The 23,176-nt window shown below is 37.6% G+C and overlaps 1 protein-coding gene across 18 annotated transcripts in view; it reads left to right on the top strand.

The window, feature by feature from the left end:
- The window catches only part of ZNF461 (zinc finger protein 461), a 53,014-nt gene extending 36,819 nt beyond the window's left edge, over positions 1-16,195 (top strand). For all 18 annotated transcript variants that reach the window (XM_072748274.1, XM_072748392.1, XM_072748454.1 and 15 more), the window contains one exon: positions 13,434-16,195. In XM_072748274.1, coding sequence (XP_072604375.1) covers positions 13,434-14,824 — 1,391 coding nt within the window. In that variant the 3' untranslated portion in view covers positions 14,825-16,195. The remainder of the gene's footprint in view (positions 1-13,433) is intronic.
- Positions 16,196-23,176: the final 6,981 nt, after the last annotated feature.

The raw sequence follows: 23,176 nt of genomic DNA on the forward strand, positions 1-23,176 counted from the left end.
ATGTGGTCTGTCTTGGGGAATGTTCATTGTATGCTTGGAAACATTGTGTATTCTGCTGTTGTTGGGTGACATGTTCCATAAGTGTTGATTACATCCTATTATTGATAGTCTTGTTCAGTTCTTCTATATCCTTGCTGATTTTCTGTCTGGTAGTTCTATCAGTTGCTGAAGGTAAGGTATTTGAATCCCCAGGTATAATAGTGCTTTGTTTCTTTCTCCTTGTAGCTATCCCAGTTTTTGCTTGTGTATTTTGAAGTTCTGTCAATGGTGGTTATTAGTTTTCTTTATTCTGAAGTTTATTTTATCTGATATTAATATAGCTATTTCTACTTTCTTTTTTTAATTTCTGCTCTTTTGATTAATGTGTACATGCTATGTATTTTTCCACTCCTGCTTTAAACCCTCTATGTCGTGTTTGAAATGAGAATTTTTATAGTCACCATGTTGGACCATGTTATTTGTCCATTGTGCCAATGTCTGTCTTTTAATTGTGATTTAGACCATTTACCTCTAAAATAATTACTGAAAAAAATTAGTGATATGTTAAGGCTTCAATGTGCCATTTTGTTATTTTCTTCTGTTTCTTGTTCTTCTGTTTGTTTTTTCTTGCTTACCTGTGGGTTACTTAAACATTATTAGAGTGCCATTTTGATTTATGTTTTTTAATACGTTGCTTTTGTATTTTTATTTTTATTGTTTGCTCTAAGTATTAGCATATATGTACATACTTATCACAGCCTGCTGGTTTTTATTTTTTACCACTTCAAGTAAAATGTAGAAACTTTACATCCATTTAGATCGCTTTACTCTCCCCACTTTTTTGGTATATTTGTTTCAAGTATTTCTTCTACATACATCGAAGATCACTACAAGAGATAGTGTTAAAATTTTTGCTTTACCATTAAATAGGACTAAAGAAACTCATGGTGTAAAAGATAGCACCGTATGTTTTCTTCTATTTTGTTCATTCTATTATTCTTTCCTATCTGAAGGTCTAAGCCTTCTTCTGTTATTTTCTTTGTGTGGGGCGAGCTTCCTTTACCCATGCTTTAAGGGCATGTGTGCAACAATAAATTCTCTTAGTTTTCCTTTGTCCTTTATTTCTGTTTCATTCCTTAAGAATAGTTTCAATGGAGGAGTGGCTGAGTGATGCAGTCAGTTGAGTGTTTGACTCTTGGTTTCAGCTCAGATTGATCTTGGGGTTGTGAGATTGAGCCCCACATCAAGCTCCAAGCTCAGCTCAGAGTCTGCTTGAGTTTTTCTCTCCCTCTCCCTCTGCCTCTCCCCCACCCCACACACTCTCTCCTTCTCTAAAATAAGTAAGTAAATCTTTTAAAAATCAGAATAGTTTCAATGGGTATAGAATTTGAGGTTCACAGTTCTTTTCTTTTAGAACTTGAAAACTGTTGTGCTGTTTCATTTTGGTCTCCATAGTTTCAAATGAGAAATCCAGTCTTTTGAATTGGTGTTTATCATCAATATATAATATATGTTTCTATTTGAAAATGTTTTTCTTTGTCTAGATTTTAGAAATGGGTGTCTTTGTTTTGTTTGTTTTTGGATTTTTCTTAATAGTTATTTGCTAAGTTTCTTGAATTTATAGATTTGTCTTGTATGCAATTTTGGAAGTTCAACTGTTACCTCTTTGAATACTTTTTTCAGCCCCACAGTCTTTTTCCTGTCCTTCTGGGAATTGGATAATATGAATGTTGGATCTTTTGTTATTGTCCCACAAGGAATGAGACTATTTTTTTCTTTAAGCCTTCTTATCTTTGTTTTTCAGATTATGTAAATTCTGTCTTTAAGTTCACTGATTTCTAGCTTCTGTTATGTCCTCTCTGGCTACCATATAGCGTGTCTTTTATCACAGCCATTATATTTTTCAATTCATTTCCTTCTTTTTGATAAGTACTATTTTTTTACGAAATATTCTGTTTTTGTGGGACACCTAGGTGGCTCAGTGGTTGAGCGCCTCCCTTTGGCCCAGGGTGTGATCCTAGAGTCCAAGGACTCCCCTACATGGAGCCTGCTTCTCCATCTGCCTGTGTCTCTGCCTCTTTCTCTGTCTCTCATGAATAAATAAATAAAGTCTTTTTTTTAAAAGAAATATTCCGGTTTTTTATTTGTTTAAAGAGTTTGTAATTGTCAATTTTTATGAAGACTACTTTAAAAGCCTTGTCAGCTGGACCTTGGTATTGGTCTTAGTTGATTGTCTTTTCTCCTTTAGATATTGGTTTCCCTTACTCTTGGTATGACAAGTGATTTGTTGTATCCTCAACATTTTCATTTTTATGTTAAGAGAGTTTTGATTCTATTTAAATCGATTTTAGTAGGGAGTCATGCTGTTTGGTTTAGCATATACATCTGGTGTACTTTAAGTCTTGGTTCTAATGGAAGCTTAGTTTTCAGAGCCCTTTCAATGCTCTTCTGATATGCTTTATATCTCTAGTACTGGTGGAAGTCCTGCTCAATCTCTGATAGTGTTTTCTGCAGGGACAGAAAGCTTCTGTGGATCCCCAGTGTAGCTATGCTATCTTCTGTGGGATGAGGGAGGCAGAAGTCATTGAGATACATTTAGCTTCACTGAGATACAGAAGGCACTGGGCATGGATTTCCTTATGCCACTGGGCAGAGGTCAGGGAGATGCAAGACTCTATAATGGTTCCTTTCTGGGTGAATTGATCTGTCAGCCAGTGCTCTGGTTGTGAACTGGGGGCTTGAACATCAAAAGACTTCCTCTTGCTGCAGCTACTGATACATCAGTTACAGAATTCTTGCTCTAACTGCAGCTGGCTGATGAAACTGTTGCTGTGGTCTAGGTTGTGGAGCAGGTGCTGGGGATCCCACTAAGTCTGTTGGGCTTCCCTGATCCTGGTCTTTTGGCTGGAGAGAGTAGATTTCTCTTGGCTTGTGTGTGTGTACCTCTAAATGGTTCCAGGTTGCAGGCCTGCTGTCCGGTGCCCATTATGGGGGTATATAAGAAATAAAAAGAAAACCCAGGGGAAAACTTTCTGGAAAGATGGTGGAGTAAGAGTATCCTAAGCTTATCTCATCCCTTAGATACACCTAGATAACACATCCATGTGAATAACCCAGAAAATGACTCGAAGACTGCCAAAACAGTCCAGCTTGCTAACAGCATACGCTGTCCCCATGCTCTCCTATGGACCCTCCTTCAGCAGTTCTTCAGAGTGGCTACAGGTTCTCTCCTACTGCAGACCAGTGCAAACCTTGCTAACACCACATGCCTTCCCCTTTGTTCTCCTGTGGACCTCACTTCTCCAACTTGGCCTGGCAGGAGTTCTCCAAAGTAGTACCACAAGTATGACTGTGTGCAGACACTTCCAACAGGGGCCAGCACCACTCCAAAGTATCCTGCCATGTGGACAGAGGAAGATAACCACATCAGTTTGAGGCTTTAGCAGTGGGCTGGGGGCAGACATCTGCTCTGACTGCAGGCCCTGTTCATCAATGACAGCTTCTCAGAAAAAACACAAGGAGTGCACCCTGAAGTTCAGTGCTACTGCATCTCTGGCAAGCACTTGCTCTGGGCCAACTTAAGCCCAAAGCAGCCTCATACTGGCTCAGTAACAACACAAGGACTAAACTCAGCTCATAACAGACAAAGAGAACTTTTTCAGATGACTAGAGTGAAGGCAAATGCAGCTCAGCCACAACAGTAGGGCACATGCAACATACATAGGAGACACCCCTGAAGTGCCAAGTTCTGGTGAATGAAGGACACTTCACTGCAGGGTACTAGAGGACCTCTTTTTCACGTGGCCACCACTTTCATGAGCAAGAGGCATGGCTGACTTTCCTAACACATAGAAATAGACACAGAGAGTTAGATAAAAGGAGGAGACAGGAATATGTCCCAGATGAAAGAGTAGGACAGAAGGACAATGACAAGTGAAACGGAGATAAGTAATACAACTGATAGAGAATTTTTTTTTAATTTTTTTTTAATTTACTTATGATGGTCACAGAGAGAGGGAGAGAGAGAGAGAGAGGCAGAGACATAGGCAGAGGGAGAAGCAGGCTCCATGCACCGGGAGCCTGATGTGGGATTTGATCCCGTGTCTCCAGGATTGCTCCCTGGGCCAAAGGCAGGTGCTAAACCGCTGCGCTACCCAGGGATCCCTGATAGAGAATTTAAAGTAATGGTCATAAAAATACTAACTAAAATTGTGAAAAGAGTGGAGGACTTCAGTGAAACCCTCAACAAAGAGGTATAAAAATGAACGAATCTGAGATGAAGAACTCAACTGAAATTTAAGAACATTACATGGAATAAGTAGAGGACTAGAGGAAGTAGAAGAATGGATCAGTGACATGGAGGACAGAATAATGGAAACCAATTAAGCTGAACAGGAGAAAAAAATAATAAATGAAAATAGTTTAAGGGAACACAGCAACACCATCAAGCACAATAATATTCACGTTATAGGGATCCCAGAAAGAGAAGAGAGAGAGAGAAGGGCAGAAAATTTATCTGAAGAAACAATAGCTGATTTCAAGATATACTACAAAGCTGTAGTAATTAAAACAGTAGGTACTGGCATAAAATTAGACACATAGTTCAATGGAGAAGAATAGAAAACTCAGAAATAAACCCATGATTTATATGGTCAATTAATCTCAGACAAAGGAGGGAAGAATATCCAATGGGAAAAAGATAGTCTCTTCAACAACTAATGTTGAGGAAACCACACAGCCATATGCAAAAGAATGAAACTGGACCACTTTCTTACCCCATACACAAAAATAAACTCAAAATGGATTAAAGCCTACAAAGTGAGACCTGAAACCATGAAAATCCTAAAAGAGAGCATAGGTAATAATTTCCTTGACATTGGCTGTACCAATATTTTTCTAGATATGTCTCCTGAGAAAAGGGAAACAAAAGTAAAAATAAACTATTGGAACTACATTAAAGTAAAACACTTCTACACAGCAAAGGAAATAATCAACAAAACTAAAAGAAGAAAATCTACCAAATGGGAGAAGACATTTGCAAATGACATTCCTGATAAAGGCTAGTATCCAAAATATATAAAGAACTGATACAATTCAACACCCAAAATACAAATAATCCAATTAAAAATTGGACAGAAGACATGAACAGACATTTCTCCAAAGAAGACATATAGATGCCAACAGACACATGAGAAGATGTGCAACGTCACAGATCATCAGGGAAATGCAAATTAAAACCACAATGAGGTATCTATTACATCTTTCCTGTCAGAATGGCTAAATCAAAGGCACAATAAACAATAAAAGTGTGAGCAAGGATGTGGAGACAAAGGAACTCTCATGCATGTTTGGTTGGAAAGCACACTGGTGCAGCCACTGTGGAAAACAGTATGAAGTTTCCTCAGAAAGCTGGAAGTAGAATTACCATGTAATCCAGTAATTCCACTACTGGGTAATTACAGAAAGAATGTGGAAGTACTAATTTGGATAGATTTATGCAGCATTTTTTTAAAATTTTTTTTTATTATTTATTTATGATAGTCATACAGAGAGGGAGAGAGGCAGAGACACAGGCAGAGGGAGAAGCAGGCTCCATGCACCGGGAGCCCGACGTGGGACTCGATCCCGGGTCTCCAGGATCGCACCCTGGGCCAAAGGCAGGCGCCAAACCGCTGCGCCACCCAGGGATCCCTATGCAGCATTTTTATAACAGCTTTATTTACAATAGCATGGATATGGAAGCATGCAAGTGCCCATCAATAGATGAATGGATGAAGATATAATATATATGTATACATATATTAATATATATATATAATGGAATATTATTCAGCCATAAAAAAGAATGAAATCTTGCCATTTGTAACAACATGGATGAATCTAGAAGGTGTAATGCTAAGTGAAGTAGTCAGAGAAAAACGAATATATGATTTTACTTATGTAAGGAATGAAACAAAAAAACAAAAAAATACTCTTAGGTATAGAGAACAAACTGATGGTTACCAGAGGTGGCTGGGGCAATGGGTGAAATAGGTAAAGGAGATTAAGAATACTCTTAAATGTGATGAGCACTGAATAACGTATAGAATTGTTGAATCATTATATTGTATACACAAAACTAATTTAACATTCTATATTAATTATAGTGGGTTTAAACAATAAAAAAACAGGCAAGAGGGATCCCTGGGTGGCGCAGCTGTTTGGCGCCTGCCTTTGGCCCAGGGCGCGATCCTGGAGACCCGGGATCAAATCCCACATCGGGCTCCCGGTGCATGGAGCCTGCTTCTCCCTCTGCCTGTGTCTCTGCCTCTCTCTCTCTCTCTGTAACTATCATTAAAAAAAAAAAAAAAAAAAACAGGCAAGAAAAGAAAACACAGGGAACTCACCGTGTGGTAGTTCCTCAAGTCCACAGAGTCCAAATCAGTTAACCTTCTTCCAGCTTTCAAAGTTACTGTTGTGTGAAAGGTAATTTTGAGGGTTTTTGGTTTTATCTAGGATAAAGGCGGAGAAGAGGGATTCTACACAATCTTTGTGATTGAGATTTTAAATTTTCCTTTAAAAATAGGGATCCCTGGGTGGCGCAGCGGTTTAGCGCCTGCCTTTGGCCCAGGGCACGATCTTGGAGACCCGGGATCGAATCCCACGTCGGGCTCCCGGTGCATGGAGCCTGCTTCTCCCTCTGCCTATGTCACTGCCTCTCTCTCTCTCTCTCTGTGACTATCATAAATAAATTTAAAAAATTAAAAAAAAATAAAATAAATAAAAATGAACTTTAGGGGTCCTTGGGTGGCTCAGTTGGTTAAGTGTCGATTCTTGGTTTGGGCTCAGGTCATCATCTCCGGGATGTGAGGTCAGGCCCCTCATTAGGCTCTGTGTTCAGCACAGAGTCTGCTTGAGATTCTCTTCCTCTCCATCTCCTTCTGCTCCTCCCTCCATTTGTGCACCCGCACACTCTTTCTAAAATAAATATTTTTTAAATAAAAATAAAATGAACTTTGGAGTGTTCATTTTCTGTGATATTTGCTTTGATTTCTTTAAAGAAGGGGAAGATCATAAAGACTGTGTGTGTGGAGTACTTCATTTTTATGTCACCACCACCAGTCTTTTTCTTGTAGCATTTTTTTTCCTTTTCTTAAATGATTGCCATTATGTGATCTTTCCAAAACAGTTTAGTGAAACAACCAGGTTTCATATTCATTTCATCTCTTGGTATAAACAGGGAGGGGAACAAAGACCACTGATTTCTGGCAGGCATACAACTTGACCATTGGGATCATCTTGGATACTTGTAGCCAACTAACTAGTACCACTGATCTTGCTGGGTCCTGACACAATGTATTCCAAAGAGAATGCAATGTTTTATTTAATCTGAGGAGTCTATCTGGTGAATTATTTAGGAATTGGTATGTTACCAATGCAATGCAAGCTATCTGTATGCTTTTCCCTGGTCCCTTCCCTGCTACATCTCTAAAGGTAACTATTATCTTGAATTTTATTATGATTATTGTTTTTAAAAATAGCTCATGACATCTGCATATGCCCTTAAATACTATTTGTTGTGTTTTGCTTATTTTTAAGTTTTACAAAAATGATACTGAGATGTGTTTTTTGTGATTTAGTTATTTCATACCACATGGTTTATAATAATTTCCCAGTATTGTTTTATGCCTGAGTTCATTTTCACAGCTGCATAATGTTTCATTTTACAAATTTCAGGCTGTTATAATTTGGGCTCATAAATTTTTGCTAGTATGCCCAATGGTGCAATGAACATTCTTACATGTCTCCTGAATCACGTAATACAAGATTCTCTCCAGGCTATATTTACTATTGGAATTGCTGGATTATAGAACATGTTCATCTTCCACTTTATGTTATACCAAATTGTTTTCCTGCGTGTTGGTACTAATTTACATTACCACTTCAATGTTTAATAATTTTGGTTCAACATCTTAACAATGAGTAAAATTCTTAGATATTTTAAGTTTTACCAATCTAATGAGTATGAAATGATACCTCATTATATTTTAATTTGAATGTCCTTAATTCCTAATGAGTTTGAGCATCTTTGCATGATTGTTAGTGTTTCCTCTTCTGTGAAATGCCTAAACATATATTTTGCCGATTTTTCTTTTAGGTTATTTTTTTTCTAGTTAGCCAGTTTGTGTCTTGTTTGAGAAATCCATTCTACCTTTAGGTATGCGCTTAATATATATGCACATTTTTTCCCATAAGCTTTACAACTTTTTATTTAACTTGTAGGTCTTTAATCCACCTAGAGTTTATGTATTTATAATATATGATAGGGAACCTGAATGATTTTTTTTATAGCTGTAGCTAGTTCTAATATCATTTATTAAATTAGTCTTTCATCACTGATCTCTAACGCTTCCTATGTGGGTCTGCTTCTTGCCTTTCCATGGCTCAGTGCCTGTCTGAATACCACATTTTCTTAATTTTTAAGTCTTTATGATGTCTTTATCATAGGCAGGATGAATTATCTGACTTTGATCTTCTTCAGTAGTATTTTGGCTGTTCTTAAATGTTTGTTCTTCCAAATATATTTTTGAATATATTTTTTAAGTTTCTTAAGCAATACTGTAGAGATTTTTATTAGATTTGTATTGAATACAAGATAAAAGCTAAAAGTATATACATAAAAGAATACAATCAATAAAGTAAAAAGCCAACCTCTTGAATGGAGAAAACATTTATAAATCATATCTGACAAGGGGTTAATATCCAGAACATATAAAGAAATCTTACAGGGGACACCTGGGTGGCTTAGTGGTTGAGTACAATAGACAAAGGTCTGCCTTCAGCTCTGGGCATGACCCTGGGGTCCTGGGATCGAGTCCCACATAGGGGTCCCTGCATGGAGCCTGCTTCTCCCTCTACCTCTCTCTGTGTGTCTCTCATGAATAAATAAATGGAATCTTTAAAAAGAAAGAAAGAAAGAAATCTTAAAACTCAACATCAAAGAAACTAAGCAACTCAATTTAAACAGGGGAAAGGATTTTAATAGACATTCCTCCAAAGAAGATATACAAGTGGCCAGTAAGCACATAAGAAGATGCTTAACATTACTAGCCATTAGGGAAATGCAAATCAAAACCACAATGAAATATCACTTCACATCCATTAGGATGGTTACTATAAAAAAACCAAGGGGTGCCTGGGTGGCTCAGTCAGTTAGGCATCTGCCTTCACCTCAGGTCATGATCCCAGGGTCCTGGGATTGAGCCCTGCACTGGGCTCAGCGGGAAGCCTGCTTCTCCCTCTCCCTCTGCTGCTCCCCTTATGTGTGCATGCTCTGTCTCTCATAAATAAATAAATAAATAAATAAATAAATAAATAAATAAATAAATAAAATAAAATCTTTTTTTTTTTAATGACAAATATTGGTGAAGATGTGGAGAATTTGGAACCTTTGTGTTGGTAGGAGTGTAAATGCCACCATTGTGGGAAACAATATGATGGTTCCTCAAAAAGTTAAAAAGAGAATTATCATATGATTTAGCAATTCTACTTCTGGATATATACCCAAAAGAATTGAAAACAGCAACTTCAAAAGATATTTGCACCCCATGTTCTTAGCAGCATCATGCACAAGAGCCAAAGTTTGGAAGCATCCTAGGTCTCCCATCATCAGGTCTCCCATCATCAGGTGGATAAGGAAAATGTGGTGTGTGTCAAATAGAAGTAGAATGGTGGATGTCAGGAACTAGGGGAGGAAGAAATAGGGGGGGCAGTTATTAATGAGTGCAGAATTTCAGTTGTAAAAGTTATGCAGAGTGTGCAACAATGTGAACATTCCTAACACTACTGAATTATACACTTAAAATGGTTAACATGGTAAATTTTATGTTATGTATATTTTGCCACAATTTAAAATAAAGTCAGAGTTATCAATTTAGGACTTAGGAGTTTATGACTGGAATTTAAGTCAGACCTGTTATAGGAAAGAGTAGATCTTGACGGCTAGCCAGAGCCTGGGTTCCACAACATTCCAATATATAGAGGTCAGGTAGTAGAAGAGGATGCATTAAGGGGAACTGAGTACAAGTAAAAAAGTAGGGGGACGTGTGGGTGGCTCAGTGGTTGAGCATCTGCCTTCGGCTCAGGGCGTGATCCTGGAGTCCCAGGATCGAGTTGCTCATCAGGCTTCCTGTGGGGAGCCTGCTTCCCCCTCTGACTATGTCTCTGCATCTCTCTCTCTGGAGTGAATGAATAAAATATTTAAAAAGAAAAAAGTAGGAAGGTAGGATAATCAGGAGAATATGGTATATAGGAAGCAAAGGGACTGGTCATTTGTGTCAAATGCTGCTAATGAGTCAAGTAGAGTGATGATGAGCACTAGAGCACTGATTCTGGCAAAGTGATTTTGTTATTGACTTTAGCTAGAAATGTTTTAACAGGTATGAGAGTTGAAATATTTTTGGAATGAATTACAGAGAAAGACAGAGGATGGTCTTTTCAATCAATAGTGGTACATAACTACATCAGAAGCTAGGTATCTTGAGTCCTATCTCACATCATAAAATCTAATCTGGGTAGATTATAGTTCTAAATATGAAAAGTAAAATAGTAAAAGCTTCAAGAAAACAATATGAGTATATTCTCATGACCTTGGGATTAGACTGCCTTAAAATTAAAAACTTCTATTCATCAAAACATACTATTGTGAGAGAGTAAAAGCGCCAGCCCCAGAGTGTGAGAAGATATTTGCAATATGTTGGTTATATTCAGAATATATTAAGAATTCCTACAAAGAACAATATAGCCCAGAAACTACCCAAATGACACTTGAATGAAATGGATTCATCACTTGATGAAATGGATAAACAATAAATGTTATATCTGTACAATTGAATATTACTCAGCCATTGAAAAAGGAATGAAGTAAAAAAAAAGGGGGGGGGGATCCCTGGGTCACGCAGAGGTTTGGCGCCTGCCTTTGGCCCAGGGTGTGATCCTGGAGACCCGGGATCGAATCCCACATCGGGCTCCCGGTGCATGGAGCCTCCTTCTCCCTCTGCCTGTGTCTCTGCCTCTCTCTTTCTGTGTGACTATCATAAATCAATAAAAATTAAAAAAAAGAATGAAGAACTAATACATTTTACAACATGGTTGATCCTTGAAAACATTATGGTGAATAAAAAAAGACACAAAAGGTTACATATTGTATGATTCCATTTGTATGAAATTTCCAGAAAAAACAAATTCATAGAGACACAAAGCAGACTAGTGGTAGCCAAGGGGCTGGGAATAAGAGGGGAAGAGGAAATGACTGTGGATGTGGGGTTTCTTTTTGGCATGATGAGAATGTTCTGGAATTAGTTAGTGATCTGATGGTAGCACAACATAGAGGATGTATTCAAAGTTACTGAATTATACACTTCAAAATGGTTAAACTGGCAGATTTTATATGAATTTAAACACACACACAAAATTAGTTAAATTGGACAAAATATTTGAGTTGGCAGTTTATTAAAGAAGATATCCAGTTGGCCGATAAACATATGAAAAATGCTCGGCCTCACTTATCATCAGGGAAATTGCAAATTAAACCACAATAGAATAACATAACATATCTGCCAGTATGCCTGAATGTAAGATAGACATTAACAAGTTTTGGTAAGGATGTGAGGAACTGGAACTCCTTTACAGTGTGATAAGAAAATGAAACTATTGGATACTGTCAACTCTGAACAAATGCATATCCCATAATACAACAGTTTCATTCCTAAATGTATATATTTAGCAGAAAGTCCTATTTCCACCTAAAGAAATCATAGCAGTACTAATCATAATAGCCAACAATTGAAAACAACCCAAAGGCTGATCATTAGGAAAATGGGGGAAAAAATGTGTTAGAGTAGAATGCTTTATACAGCTATCAGTCTTAAGCTTTTTCTTCTGAAACAGCCTCTGAAAAGCTCCAAGAAAGACTTTGGGATATCCTAATTATTGAAAGGAGGTTAGTGTTGTTGTAGCACATGAATAAAATGGAATGGACTCGGGATCCCTGGGTGGCGCAGCGGTTTAGCGCCTGCATTTCGCCCAGGGTGCGATCCTGGAGACCCGGGATCGAATCCCACGTCGGGCTTCTGGTGCATGGAGCCTGCTTCTCCCTCTGCCTATGTCTCTGCCTCTCTCTCTCTCTCTCTCTGTGTGACTATCATAAATTTAAAAAAAAAATTTTTAATTAAAAAAAATGGAATGGACTCAAAATGAGGTCATATAAGTAAAAAGAAGGCCGTGTGTTCTCATGATAAAGAATTGGATTTTTACATTTCAGTTCAATGGAAGCTACTTTAGTTTGGTTATAGGTTTGGTTGCATGCGACAAAGACTCAATAATGGTTTAAATGATATAGCCGATTAATTTTCTCTTGTATTAAAGTCCAAGCTGGAGTGGAAGCTCTTCTCTGCAAAACCATAATGTGACACGATACCACATCCACATTGCAGTCTGAGGAAATGGAAGAATAAAGGATATAGGGCATGGATCAGCTGGCTTTTAACATTTCAGAAACTACAATATAATATACATATTTTAAGGCAGAATCCAGTTATATTGCATATTCTTCTGCAAAAGAGCCTGGGAAACGCAGTGTTTATATTGGGCAGCCTTTTTCTCAATTAAAAACCATAGGTTCAATCAACATACAATATACATTTGGGAGCAATTAGCAGTCTCCATATCAAAATCTTTTGGCTTGGTGTAAAGTGTTAAACATATACTCTTGTACATTCTGATTCAGTTGATCTCATTTTTTTTTTAAGATTTTGTTTATTTATTCATAGAGACACACAGAGAGAGAGAGAGAGAGAGAGAGAGAGGCAGTGACAGGCAGAGGGAGAAGCAGGCTGTATACAGGAAGCCCAATGTGGGACTCAATCCCAGTTCTCCAGGATCACACCCCAGGCTGCAGGCGGCGCTAAACCGCTGTGCCACCAGGGCTGCCCAGTTGATCTCATTTTATTTTTTTATTTTTTTGATCTCATTTTAAAACTGACTCTGGTAGATACTGTTTCATTTTATCTAGAATGTTTCCTAAGCGCCCATAATTGCAAACTCTGAGATAGATCAAAATGTCAGAACCATTGGTGCACCTGGCTGGCTCAGTCAGTGGTGTTCGTGACTCTTGGTCTTGGGGTTGTGGGTTTAAGTCCCATGTTGGGTGTAGAGATCGCTTAAAAATAAAATCCTTTTTTAAAAGTTTCATAACTATTGACTTGTTAACTCCTTCACTTTGCCCTATGAACTCTCATTTATCTGTGTTCTTACCATTTTTTTTTTCATTTAGTTGCATGATGTTATTTAAGAGCTCTCCAAGCTTTTCATATCTTATGCGAAGTATTTTTCAGTTACCTCTCTTTTCTACCATAGATATTCTATTTCTTTTGTAACACAAAGCTAGCAATTAAAATGTGTTTCTTATCTTTCAGACTTGGTGTCCAGGTATGAGGCCAAGAAGTTATCTCCAAAAAGAGACATTTATGAGACAGAGCCATCCCGATGGACTATCATGGAACAATTTAAAAGTCATAATCCTGAGAAGTCCATTTTCAGAGATATCTGGGAACGCAGTAGTCAGTTTGAGACACAACAGGAACAGGAGGACTATTTCAGGCAATTTGTTATCAACCACAAACACTTGCCTATATTTAACCAACATGCTTTACTCACTCAGGAATTTTATAATAGAGAAAAAATCTTTGAATGTAAAGAATGTAGGAAAAACTTCAGTTACCATTTATTTTTTAGTCATCACAAAAGAACTCATTCTAAAGAAAAACGTTCTGAATGTAAGGAATGTACAGGAACTGTTAATACATCATATCTTACTAAACAGAGAATTCAAGATAGTAGCAAGTGCAGTGAATATAAGGAATGTTGGAGGGCTTTCATTCATTGTTCACAACTTAAACAACACCTGAGAATCCACAATGGTGAAAAACGCTATGAATGTAAAGAATGTGGAAAGGCCTTTAATTACGGCTCAGAACTTATTCTGCATCAGAGAATTCACACTGGTGAAAAACCCTATGAATGTAAGGAATGTGGGAAGGCCTTTAGGCAGCGATCACAGCTTACTCAACATCAGAGACTTCATACTGGTGAAAAACCTTATGAATGTAAGCAGTGTGGGAAGGCTTTTATTCGTGGCTTTCAGCTTACTGAACATCAACGACTTCATACAGGTGAGAAACCCTATGAATGTAAAGAATGTGGAAAGACTTTCAGGCATCGCTCACACCTTACTATACATCAGAGAATTCATACTGGTGAGAAACCCTATGAATGTAGAGAATGTGGAAAGACTTTTAGCTATCACTCAAGCTTCTCTCACCATCAGAAAATTCATTCTGGCAAAAAACCTTATGAATGTAGTGAATGTGGAAAGGCCTTTTGTGATGGCTTACAACTTACTCTACATCGGAGGATTCATACTGGTGAGAAACCCTATGAGTGCAAGGAATGTGGGAAGACTTTTAGACAGTGCTCACACCTCAAAAGACATCAGAGAATTCATACTGGTGAGAAACCTCATGAATGTCTGATATGTGGTAAGGCCTTTAGACTTCATTCACACCTTATTCAACATCAGAGAATACATACTGGTGAGAAGCCCTATGAATGTAAAGAATGTGGGAAGGCCTTTAGCTATCATTCAAGCTTCTCACACCATCAGAGAATTCATTCTGGGAAGAAACCTTATGAGTGTGGAAAGGCCTTTAAGCATGGCTTGCAGTTTAATCTACATAAGGCACTTCATACCGTTAAGATGCCAGTAAGGCTTCCTTTCCTTTCCGCTCACACAAGTCTAACATCATGATATTATTTTTAGAAATATAGGTTTTCTTTTTTTTTTTCTTCAAGGTAAAAGTTGGCAAAATACTGAATTTCATTAGTATTGATTTATTTCAGCAATTCTTGAAAAAAAACTTCAAGCAGGAAAATAGAAAAGTAATTAACAGGTAAAAAACTGAAATTGCTCTGGTTTCAGTGCAGTTTCTGAGTTATAATAACCAGTATTGAAAATAAATTTTATGAAAGTGTTTTTAATGAAACCAGTAAAACATGGCAGAAATAAAATAAAAACAATTTCTTCCCCTCACACAAAGCCTTGAGATCGCCAATATGTGTGTGTTGCTCCTTCCTGTTCAAACATACCTGCAAATATGAAGTGTTTATTGTATATGTGTGGAAGGTCATACCACCTGTAGTGGCATAGCAATTTTTTTTTGCATTTGAATAATTGTGGACATTTTCCCAGGTGACTACATATGGATCTAATTCATTATTTTTAAAGCTTCAGAATATTTCTAGCTCATTGTTTTTAAAGCTTTAGGATTTTCTAATATGGGATATATGTCTGTATTTTAAGCCATTCCCTACTGTAGATATTCAGTCATTTCTATTTTTCATCACAAATGATCATATAATAAACATTCTACCTTGTCATTCTTTTATTTCCATTGATTAGATTACCAGCCATGAGAGTGTATGTATGTTTTGATGTTATGTTGACTTTTTAATTTAAAAAAAAATGTTTTAGGTAATAAAAGTAGATGCTATAAAGTTCAAAAGTTATCAAACAGTAAAAAGTAAAGCTTCCTTAATATCTGGTTCTATAGCTACCTGCTTTACCTACATGAGGTCAACAATAGCTGTCAATTCTTTTGTATTCTTCCAGGGATTAATTTTTTTTTAATTCTTTGGATAAAAGTGGAGTAATCATAGTTTCATAATCTTTTACTCATGAAATTCTCGTTATTCAAAATTTAGCCCTCTTTAGTTTATTTTCTGTATTTCCCAGGGGTTTACAGACATTGTGCCATCATTTTATTATCTTTCTGTTCCAACTCTTTTCATTGCCTGCTCTGCAATATTGGAACACTCTTCTTTTGTGTATAATATTGTTTGAACCCTCTCTCTGTTTTTTTCAACTTGGTCTTTTCAAAAACACCAAGTCTTAGTTTTATTGATCTTTTCTACTATCTTTTTAAAAGTTTCTTTTGGGACACCTGGGTGGCTCAGCGGTTGGGCAGCAGCCTTCAGCTCAGGTCGTGATCCCGGGATCCGGGATGGAGTCCCGCACTGGGCTCCTGCGAAGAACCTGCTTCTCCTTCTGCCTGTGTCTCTGCTTCTCTCTCTGTGTGTCTCTCATGAATAAATAAATAAAATTTTAAAATAAAATAAAAAAGTCTCTTTCAGTTATATCTGATCATAAGTGTTTATCATTTCCTTCCTTATGCAAACTTACGGCTTAGTTATTTTTTTCTAGTTCCTTGAGGTATGAAATTGCATACTTAAGGGTTTTTTTTCTTAATGTAGGCTTTTAACCCTGTAAGCTCCCCTCTTAGAATTGTATTTGTTTTATCCCATACATTTGTTTCCATTTTCATTTTTCTTAAGATACTTTATGATTTCTGTTTTGATCATTGTTTTTTTCAGGAGTGTATACTCTTGAAAATATGTGATTTTCACATATTTGTGAATTTTCCAGTTTTCCTCCTGTTAGTAGTTTCAGGTGTGTTGGTTTTTTTTTTTTTTTTTTTTTTTTTTTTTTTTTTTTTTTTAGATTTTGTTTATTTATTCATGAGAGGCACAGAGAGATCAGCAGAGACCTATGTAGAGGGAGAAGCAGGCTCCTTGTGAGGAGCCTGATGCAGGACTCAATCCCAGGACCCTGTGATCATGACCTGAGCCAAAGGCAGATGCTCAACCACTGAGCCACCCAGGTGCCTCTGTTAGTAGTTTCAAACCATTGTAGTAAAAAAAGTTACTTGATATGATTTCCGTCTTAAATGTGGTAAAACTTGTCTTAATGGTTGTATCCTGGAAAATGTTGTGTGTGTTCTTGAGAAGAATGTGTATTCTGCTGCAGTTGAATGGAATGATCTGTGTATGTCCATTAGTTCCATTTGGTCTAACGTGTTATTCAAGTGTTATTCACTTTTTCCTTATTGATTTTCTGCCTGAAAGAGCTTATTGTTGAAAGTGGGGTATTAAACTTCTCTACTATCTTTGTAATGCTGTCTACTTCTCCCTTCATATCTGTCAGTTTTGCTTTATATGTTTAAATGCTCTGATGTTGGATGCACATATATCTATAATTGTTATATTCTTTTTATGAATTGACCACTTAATGTGACCCTTGTGACAGATTTTGACTAAAAGTCAATTTTTAGATAGAAGTATAACCACGCCTGCTCTGTTTTGATTATCTTTTGCACAGAATATCTTTTTCTATCCTTTCACTTTCAGCCTATGTGTATCCTAGAGCTAAAGTGATTCTCTTGTAGGGAACATATTTTGGGATCTTTTTTCTTCTTTTTGGTCTGATCAGCTCCTCCATGGCCTTGATTGGAGAATTTAATTCTTTATAGTTAAGTTAATTAATGATTGATAAAATCTTTTATTGCCATTTCATTCATTGTTTTCTTACTGTATTGTAGGTCTTTTGTTCCTTTCTTCCTCTCCTGCTATTGTCCTTTGTAATTTGATGCTTTTTAATTTTTTTCAAATTTTTAATTTTTTAAATAGGCTCTACCCACAGAGTGGGGATTGAACTCATAACCCCAGGATTAAGAGTTGCATGCCCCACCAAAAGTGCCAGACAGGTGCCCCTGGTGATTTTTTTAAGTAGAGATATACTTTGATTCCTTTCTCTATCTCATATCTACTATAGATTTTTTTCTTTGTGGTTACTGTGAGGCTTACGTAAAACATAAGTTTAAGCTATAACAACTTCAGTTGCATAAAAATGCCCTTCTTTTACCTCTGCTCTCCCCTCAAGTTTTATGATATTGATGATACATTTTACATTTTTTTAAGATTTTTGTTAATCTTTATTTATTTATGATAGTCACAGAGAGAGAGAGAGAGAGAGAGAGGGGCAGAGACATAGGCAGAGGAAGAAGCAGGCTCCATGCACCGGAGCCCGATGTGGGATTCGATCCCGGGTCTCCAGGATCGCGCCCTGGGCCAAAGGCAGGCGCTAAACCACTGCACCACCCAGGGATCCCCATTTTACATCTTTTTATATCACATATCAAATTGTCATAGCTAGTTATTTTAAAATATTTTTTGTTTTTTAACATTTATACTCAAATGTGATTTATGCGCCCTCTTAGCAATATCTGAGCATTCTGAATTTGACTGTTTACCTTTTCCATTCAGTTTATACTTTCCTAAGATTTTGTGTCGTTACTTAGTGTCCTGTTATTTCAACTTGAATTCCCTTTAGCATTTCCTTTAAGGCAGTTCTAGACTGGTGATGAACTCCCACAGTTTTTGTGTGTTGGAGAATCTCTTAATCTGACCTCTGTAGCTTTTTTTTTTTTAAAGACTTATTTATTTACTCATGAGAGACACAGAGAGAAGACAGAGACATAGGCAGAGGGAGAAGCAGGCTCCGCAGAGGGAGAAGCAGGCTCCTCACAGGGAGCCTTATGTAGGACTTGATCCTGGAACTCCAGGACCATGCCCTGAGTTGAAGGTAGATGCTCAACTGCTGAGCCACCCAGGCCACCCAGGTGCCCCTCACCTCTGTAGCCTGCCCTATATGTCTTAAGTTATCAAAATCTACCTGTGGATTAATGTAGTTCCAGTTTAGAATATAGAGATATAGAAATGTTACCCATTACTTCTATTTCATCTTCTCCATTTTGTGTTATTTTATATATTATATCTATATATGGGTTCATGAACCCAAACTTTATATTTGTGTCAGTTAAGATGCTGAGTAAAGGGCAGCCCCAGTGGCCCAGCGGTTTAGCTCCTGCCTTTGGCCCAAAGCGTGATCCTGGGGACCCGGGATCGAGTCCCACATCGGGCTCTTCATGACGAGCCTGTTTCTCCCTCTGCCTGTGTCTCTGCCTCTCTCTCTCTATGTCTCTCATGAATAAATAAGTAAAATCTTTAAAAAAGATGCTGAGTAAAGAAGATGCAAAGTATATAGCATAGAGCTTATTATATTAACCTTATTTACCATTTTTATTATTCTTTGTTTACAGTGGATTCAAGTCAATATCTAGAGTCATTTCTTTATTCTAATACAAGTTTGCTCCCACTTACCTTTGTGCTGTTATTATTTAATATAGTACATTTCAGTATGTTCTCCGCCTACCAATACAGTTATATTGTATACAATTGTATAAATATTGTATAGTATAAGCCCTGGCAGTTTTTCTTTAATAATGCAAGTGCTTGACTTAAACCAAGGCATCCATTTCAAAGAGGCATCCACTTCAAGATGGCTATTTCGAACACATTGCCAGCCACATGACTAGATAAAGAGCCAGGCTTCCCCTCTCCCAAGGCTGTTTTGTTTTAGATATCTTTCTTGGTTGATTTCAATAACTAACCATTTGGGCTACTTGTTTTTTTTTTTTTTCTTCCTGAGCTTTAAATTCCTGCTCTTATGTTCTAGTTTCATCAATAAAAAGTATGCCCACAAAACCCTAGGCCCCCCACCCACAACCCCAATAAAAGTAGAACGCTTCACCCTCTGTCTCTCCTAGCAACCTTACTGTGTGGCCCCAGGGGTGTCATGTAACTTTTAGGTCTTGCAAGTAATATTTTCTTTTAAAGTTTCCTGATGTTTATTATTAAGGGTATCTTGCAATCATAATAAGAATCACAAGGGCTAGTCTACAACATTGGTTATCAGTAGGTTGGGACTGATACAAAATATTGTTTTCTATATATAATTGCTTTTTGGATCAGTTAAGAGAAGAAATATGCTCTTGTGCTGTCTTTTTCTAGTTACATCATTACCTTTACCAGTGCTTTTTTTGGTACAATCTCAGGTACTTGCTTTCATTCTGAAGAACTTTCTTTAGTGGCTGTTATAAACATATTCCTTCAGTTTTGGTTTGATTGCAATGTATTTCACCATTTAAAATTTTTATTAATTGATTGATTCATTCATTTATTAAAGACTTTATTTATTTTAGAGAGAAAAAGAGAGTGAGCATAGTGAAGGGCAGAGGGAGAGGGAAAGAATCTCAGACTCCATGCTGAGTGCAGAGCCTGATGTAGGGCTTGATCCCATGACCTCAAGATCATGAACTAAGCTGAAACCAAGAGTCAGATGCTTAGCTGACTGAGCAACCCTGGCACCCCTCACCATCTTTTTTTTTTTTTTTTTTAAGATTTTATTTCTTTTTTCATGAGACACAGAGACATAGGTAGAGGGAGAAGCAGGCTCAATCTGAGATAGAGATTTGGGTAAAGACACATGACCCAGGGCTACTTTAAGGAAGGCCTCAATCTCACTCCTGTAAAAGCTCATTATCAAAACTTCTGATTTAGGTCAGTTAAATCTATAATAGAGGTTTGGTAGGACTCAGAAAATACAGTGCAAAGTGGCAAAGCTCAAAGCACAAACTCTCCAGACAGCAGCACAGATCAAACAACATGCTTTCCAGTTGGCAACAACTGAAAATGCATAGTTGCCAACAGGCGACAGAGCTTGATAGCAACCAAAGCATGAGAAGAAAGACCCCTGATAATAGTAGCTATTGCTTAGACATTCTGCCCACTGCTCTAATTTTTGCAGCCACCCTACAGATATGGGATAGACTGTCAACTCAGAATTCGGTTTGGGTGTCAAAATTGATAGTAGCACCTTTGCACCAACAGGATATAGAAAGGCTTATTACATAGTGAGATTTCTCTGGGGCGAATAAGGCAGGATTCCAAGTAGGTCTCAGAATGGATTGAGAGATAAGGGAGGGGAGAGTGGCTTGGGTTTTTATTGTGCTTAGGGATGGGGCTCTGTAAGGCTTCCCATGAAGAGGTTGGGGTTTGCATAGTTTGAACTTCCCTACTTCACTAAAGCAAGCCATATACAGCAGTCAAATGTCAAAAATGGAATCATACCCCTTAATACACTGTATTATCTATTACTTTGTAACAAGCCACCACAAATTTAGCAGCTTAGAGCAACACATAGTCTTTATCTCACAGTTTCTGAGGTTCATGAGCCTAAGCACAACCTTGCTGGGGCCTCTACTTCAAGGTCTAACATAAAGCTATAATCAAGGGGTGCCTGGCTGGCTCAGTTGGAAGAGCATATGACACTTGATCTCAGAGTTGTGAGTGGAGCCCTGTGATGGATGTAGAGATTACTTAAATAAAACTTAAAAAAAAAAAAAAAAGGTTACAGTTAAGATATGGGCCAAATTTTACCTGAAGGAACAACTGGGGAAGGATCACTTCCAAGCTCACATAGTTACTTGCAGGATCTAGTTCCTTATAGGCTATTAGACTAAGGACATCAGTTTCATGCTGGTGGTTGGCCAGGGTCCAATTTCAGTTCATTGCTGAATGGGCTTCTCCAGTATGGCATCTGACTTCATCAAAGCAAGCAAGACAGTCAATAAAGAGTCTTCCAACAAAAAGAAGTTCTCTTTTGTAATCATGGAAGTAGCTTCCTATGACCTTTGCCATATTCTATTGGTTAGAAATAATTTGCTAAGTCAGGCCACTCTCAAGAGAAGGGGATTATACAAAGACTGCCTATCAGAATTCAGAGATCATTGAGGAAGATCTTAGTCTTTCTGTCACAGGGACCTATGACCATTTACTTGAGCAACTGTACATTAGAAAAAGGAAATTACCCAGACATCTTGAAGTCTCCCACACAAGGGCCTGAGTTAACAATGATATCCAGAGACCTAAAAGCATTCTCATGGTCCACATGTTAGAAGTTATATGCGGGGGTCAGGTAATAAGTGGATTCCTGACCAATGTCTATCTTACAATGGATCTACTGGGTTCACAGACCAACTGGTGGTAATTTTGTGTATCCCTTAATTTACAGTAAGTATTGACATACTTTGGAGTTGGAGTTACTCTGATGTGCAATTGTTGGCCTGTAAGTGTTGAGCTATCGTAGAAAAGACCAAATGGAAATCTCTGAGATTACCTCCATCCCCTCAAAGTACAATGGTGAATTAAAAACTATGGCACGTTGCAGAGAGATAGTAGAGATTAGCCCCACCCTAAAGATCAAAGGATGTAAAGTTGGTAGTCACTATTATATCTCATGATCATATGTTTATTTTATACACTAGTCTGTGAATGTAACAGGAAGATGACTGTAGGCTATTGCAAGCCCTACCAATTAGTAGCCTCTGGAATTGGTATTTTTGTTATAGCAGGTATATAGTATACAGTACGTTATTTGAATGACTATTCTTTTCTATCTCAATTACAAAAGAAAACCAAAGACCATTTGCAAGTGGCAGACAAAATGTGTATTTATGATTTTGTAACCTCTGTCAAAATATACAATGAGGAGATCTGGACCGTCACAGCAATTAATTTTATCGATGAAATCAATTTGATAATACAGCATAGAGAAAGGATGTCATGCAACCTTAACGGGAAGCCTTGTTAAGACACATGTTCCCCAGAGAATGAAAGAAAAACCTACAAAGATTCAGAGACACTCCACTTAGTAAAGTAAAAGAGAAATTGCTCTATTTGTACCCTCTACTGTTGAGAAGAAAGTGCACTTTCAGGCAAACTTCTTTGTGCTATGAAAGCAACACATTTGACATTTTAGAAACTCCATATACAGAGTGACAAAGAATGTTGCCAGCATTGAGTGGAGCCTAGCACAGTAAAGTAGCATGTCCCAGCTGAGGTGCAAATAGTGCTTCTACTTGAGCTATATGATCTGAAGTACTGTATACTATTGGAAATATGAGTGATGGAAAATGATGTGGTGTGGAGTTCATGGCAAGCCCTAATCAGAGCAGAATGACTGAGGACATGTCATCTATCACAGATAATTACACAGTTTTTGAAAATAAGCTCCTGGTGTGCTACTGGGCTCTGTGAGGACAGAATGCTTGACCATGTGAAACCAAGTCACCATGCACCCTGAATTGCCTGCTGTGAGTACAATGTTTGAAAAAACTGGATTGAGCACAAGAAGTACTAAGGGCACACAATCTACATGAGCATGTCACCCATCACTTCCACTAGTGTCTCTCTCAGATCACTGATATAGACATTTGGGAGCCCCATATAACCACATGAGGAAGAAAGAAAAAGTCTGAGCTTGGCTTAGTTTGTTGGCTTTATATGTGAATGTTAAACTGAAATGGAAAGCAGTGGTGTTATACAGAAGCTTCACACAGGGGTGGCTCTGAAAGAAATTTTTCCT

Source organism: Vulpes vulpes, chromosome 1 (genome assembly GCF_048418805.1).
Source record: "Vulpes vulpes isolate BD-2025 chromosome 1, VulVul3, whole genome shotgun sequence".
Taxonomy (NCBI): Eukaryota; Metazoa; Chordata; class Mammalia; order Carnivora; family Canidae; genus Vulpes; species Vulpes vulpes.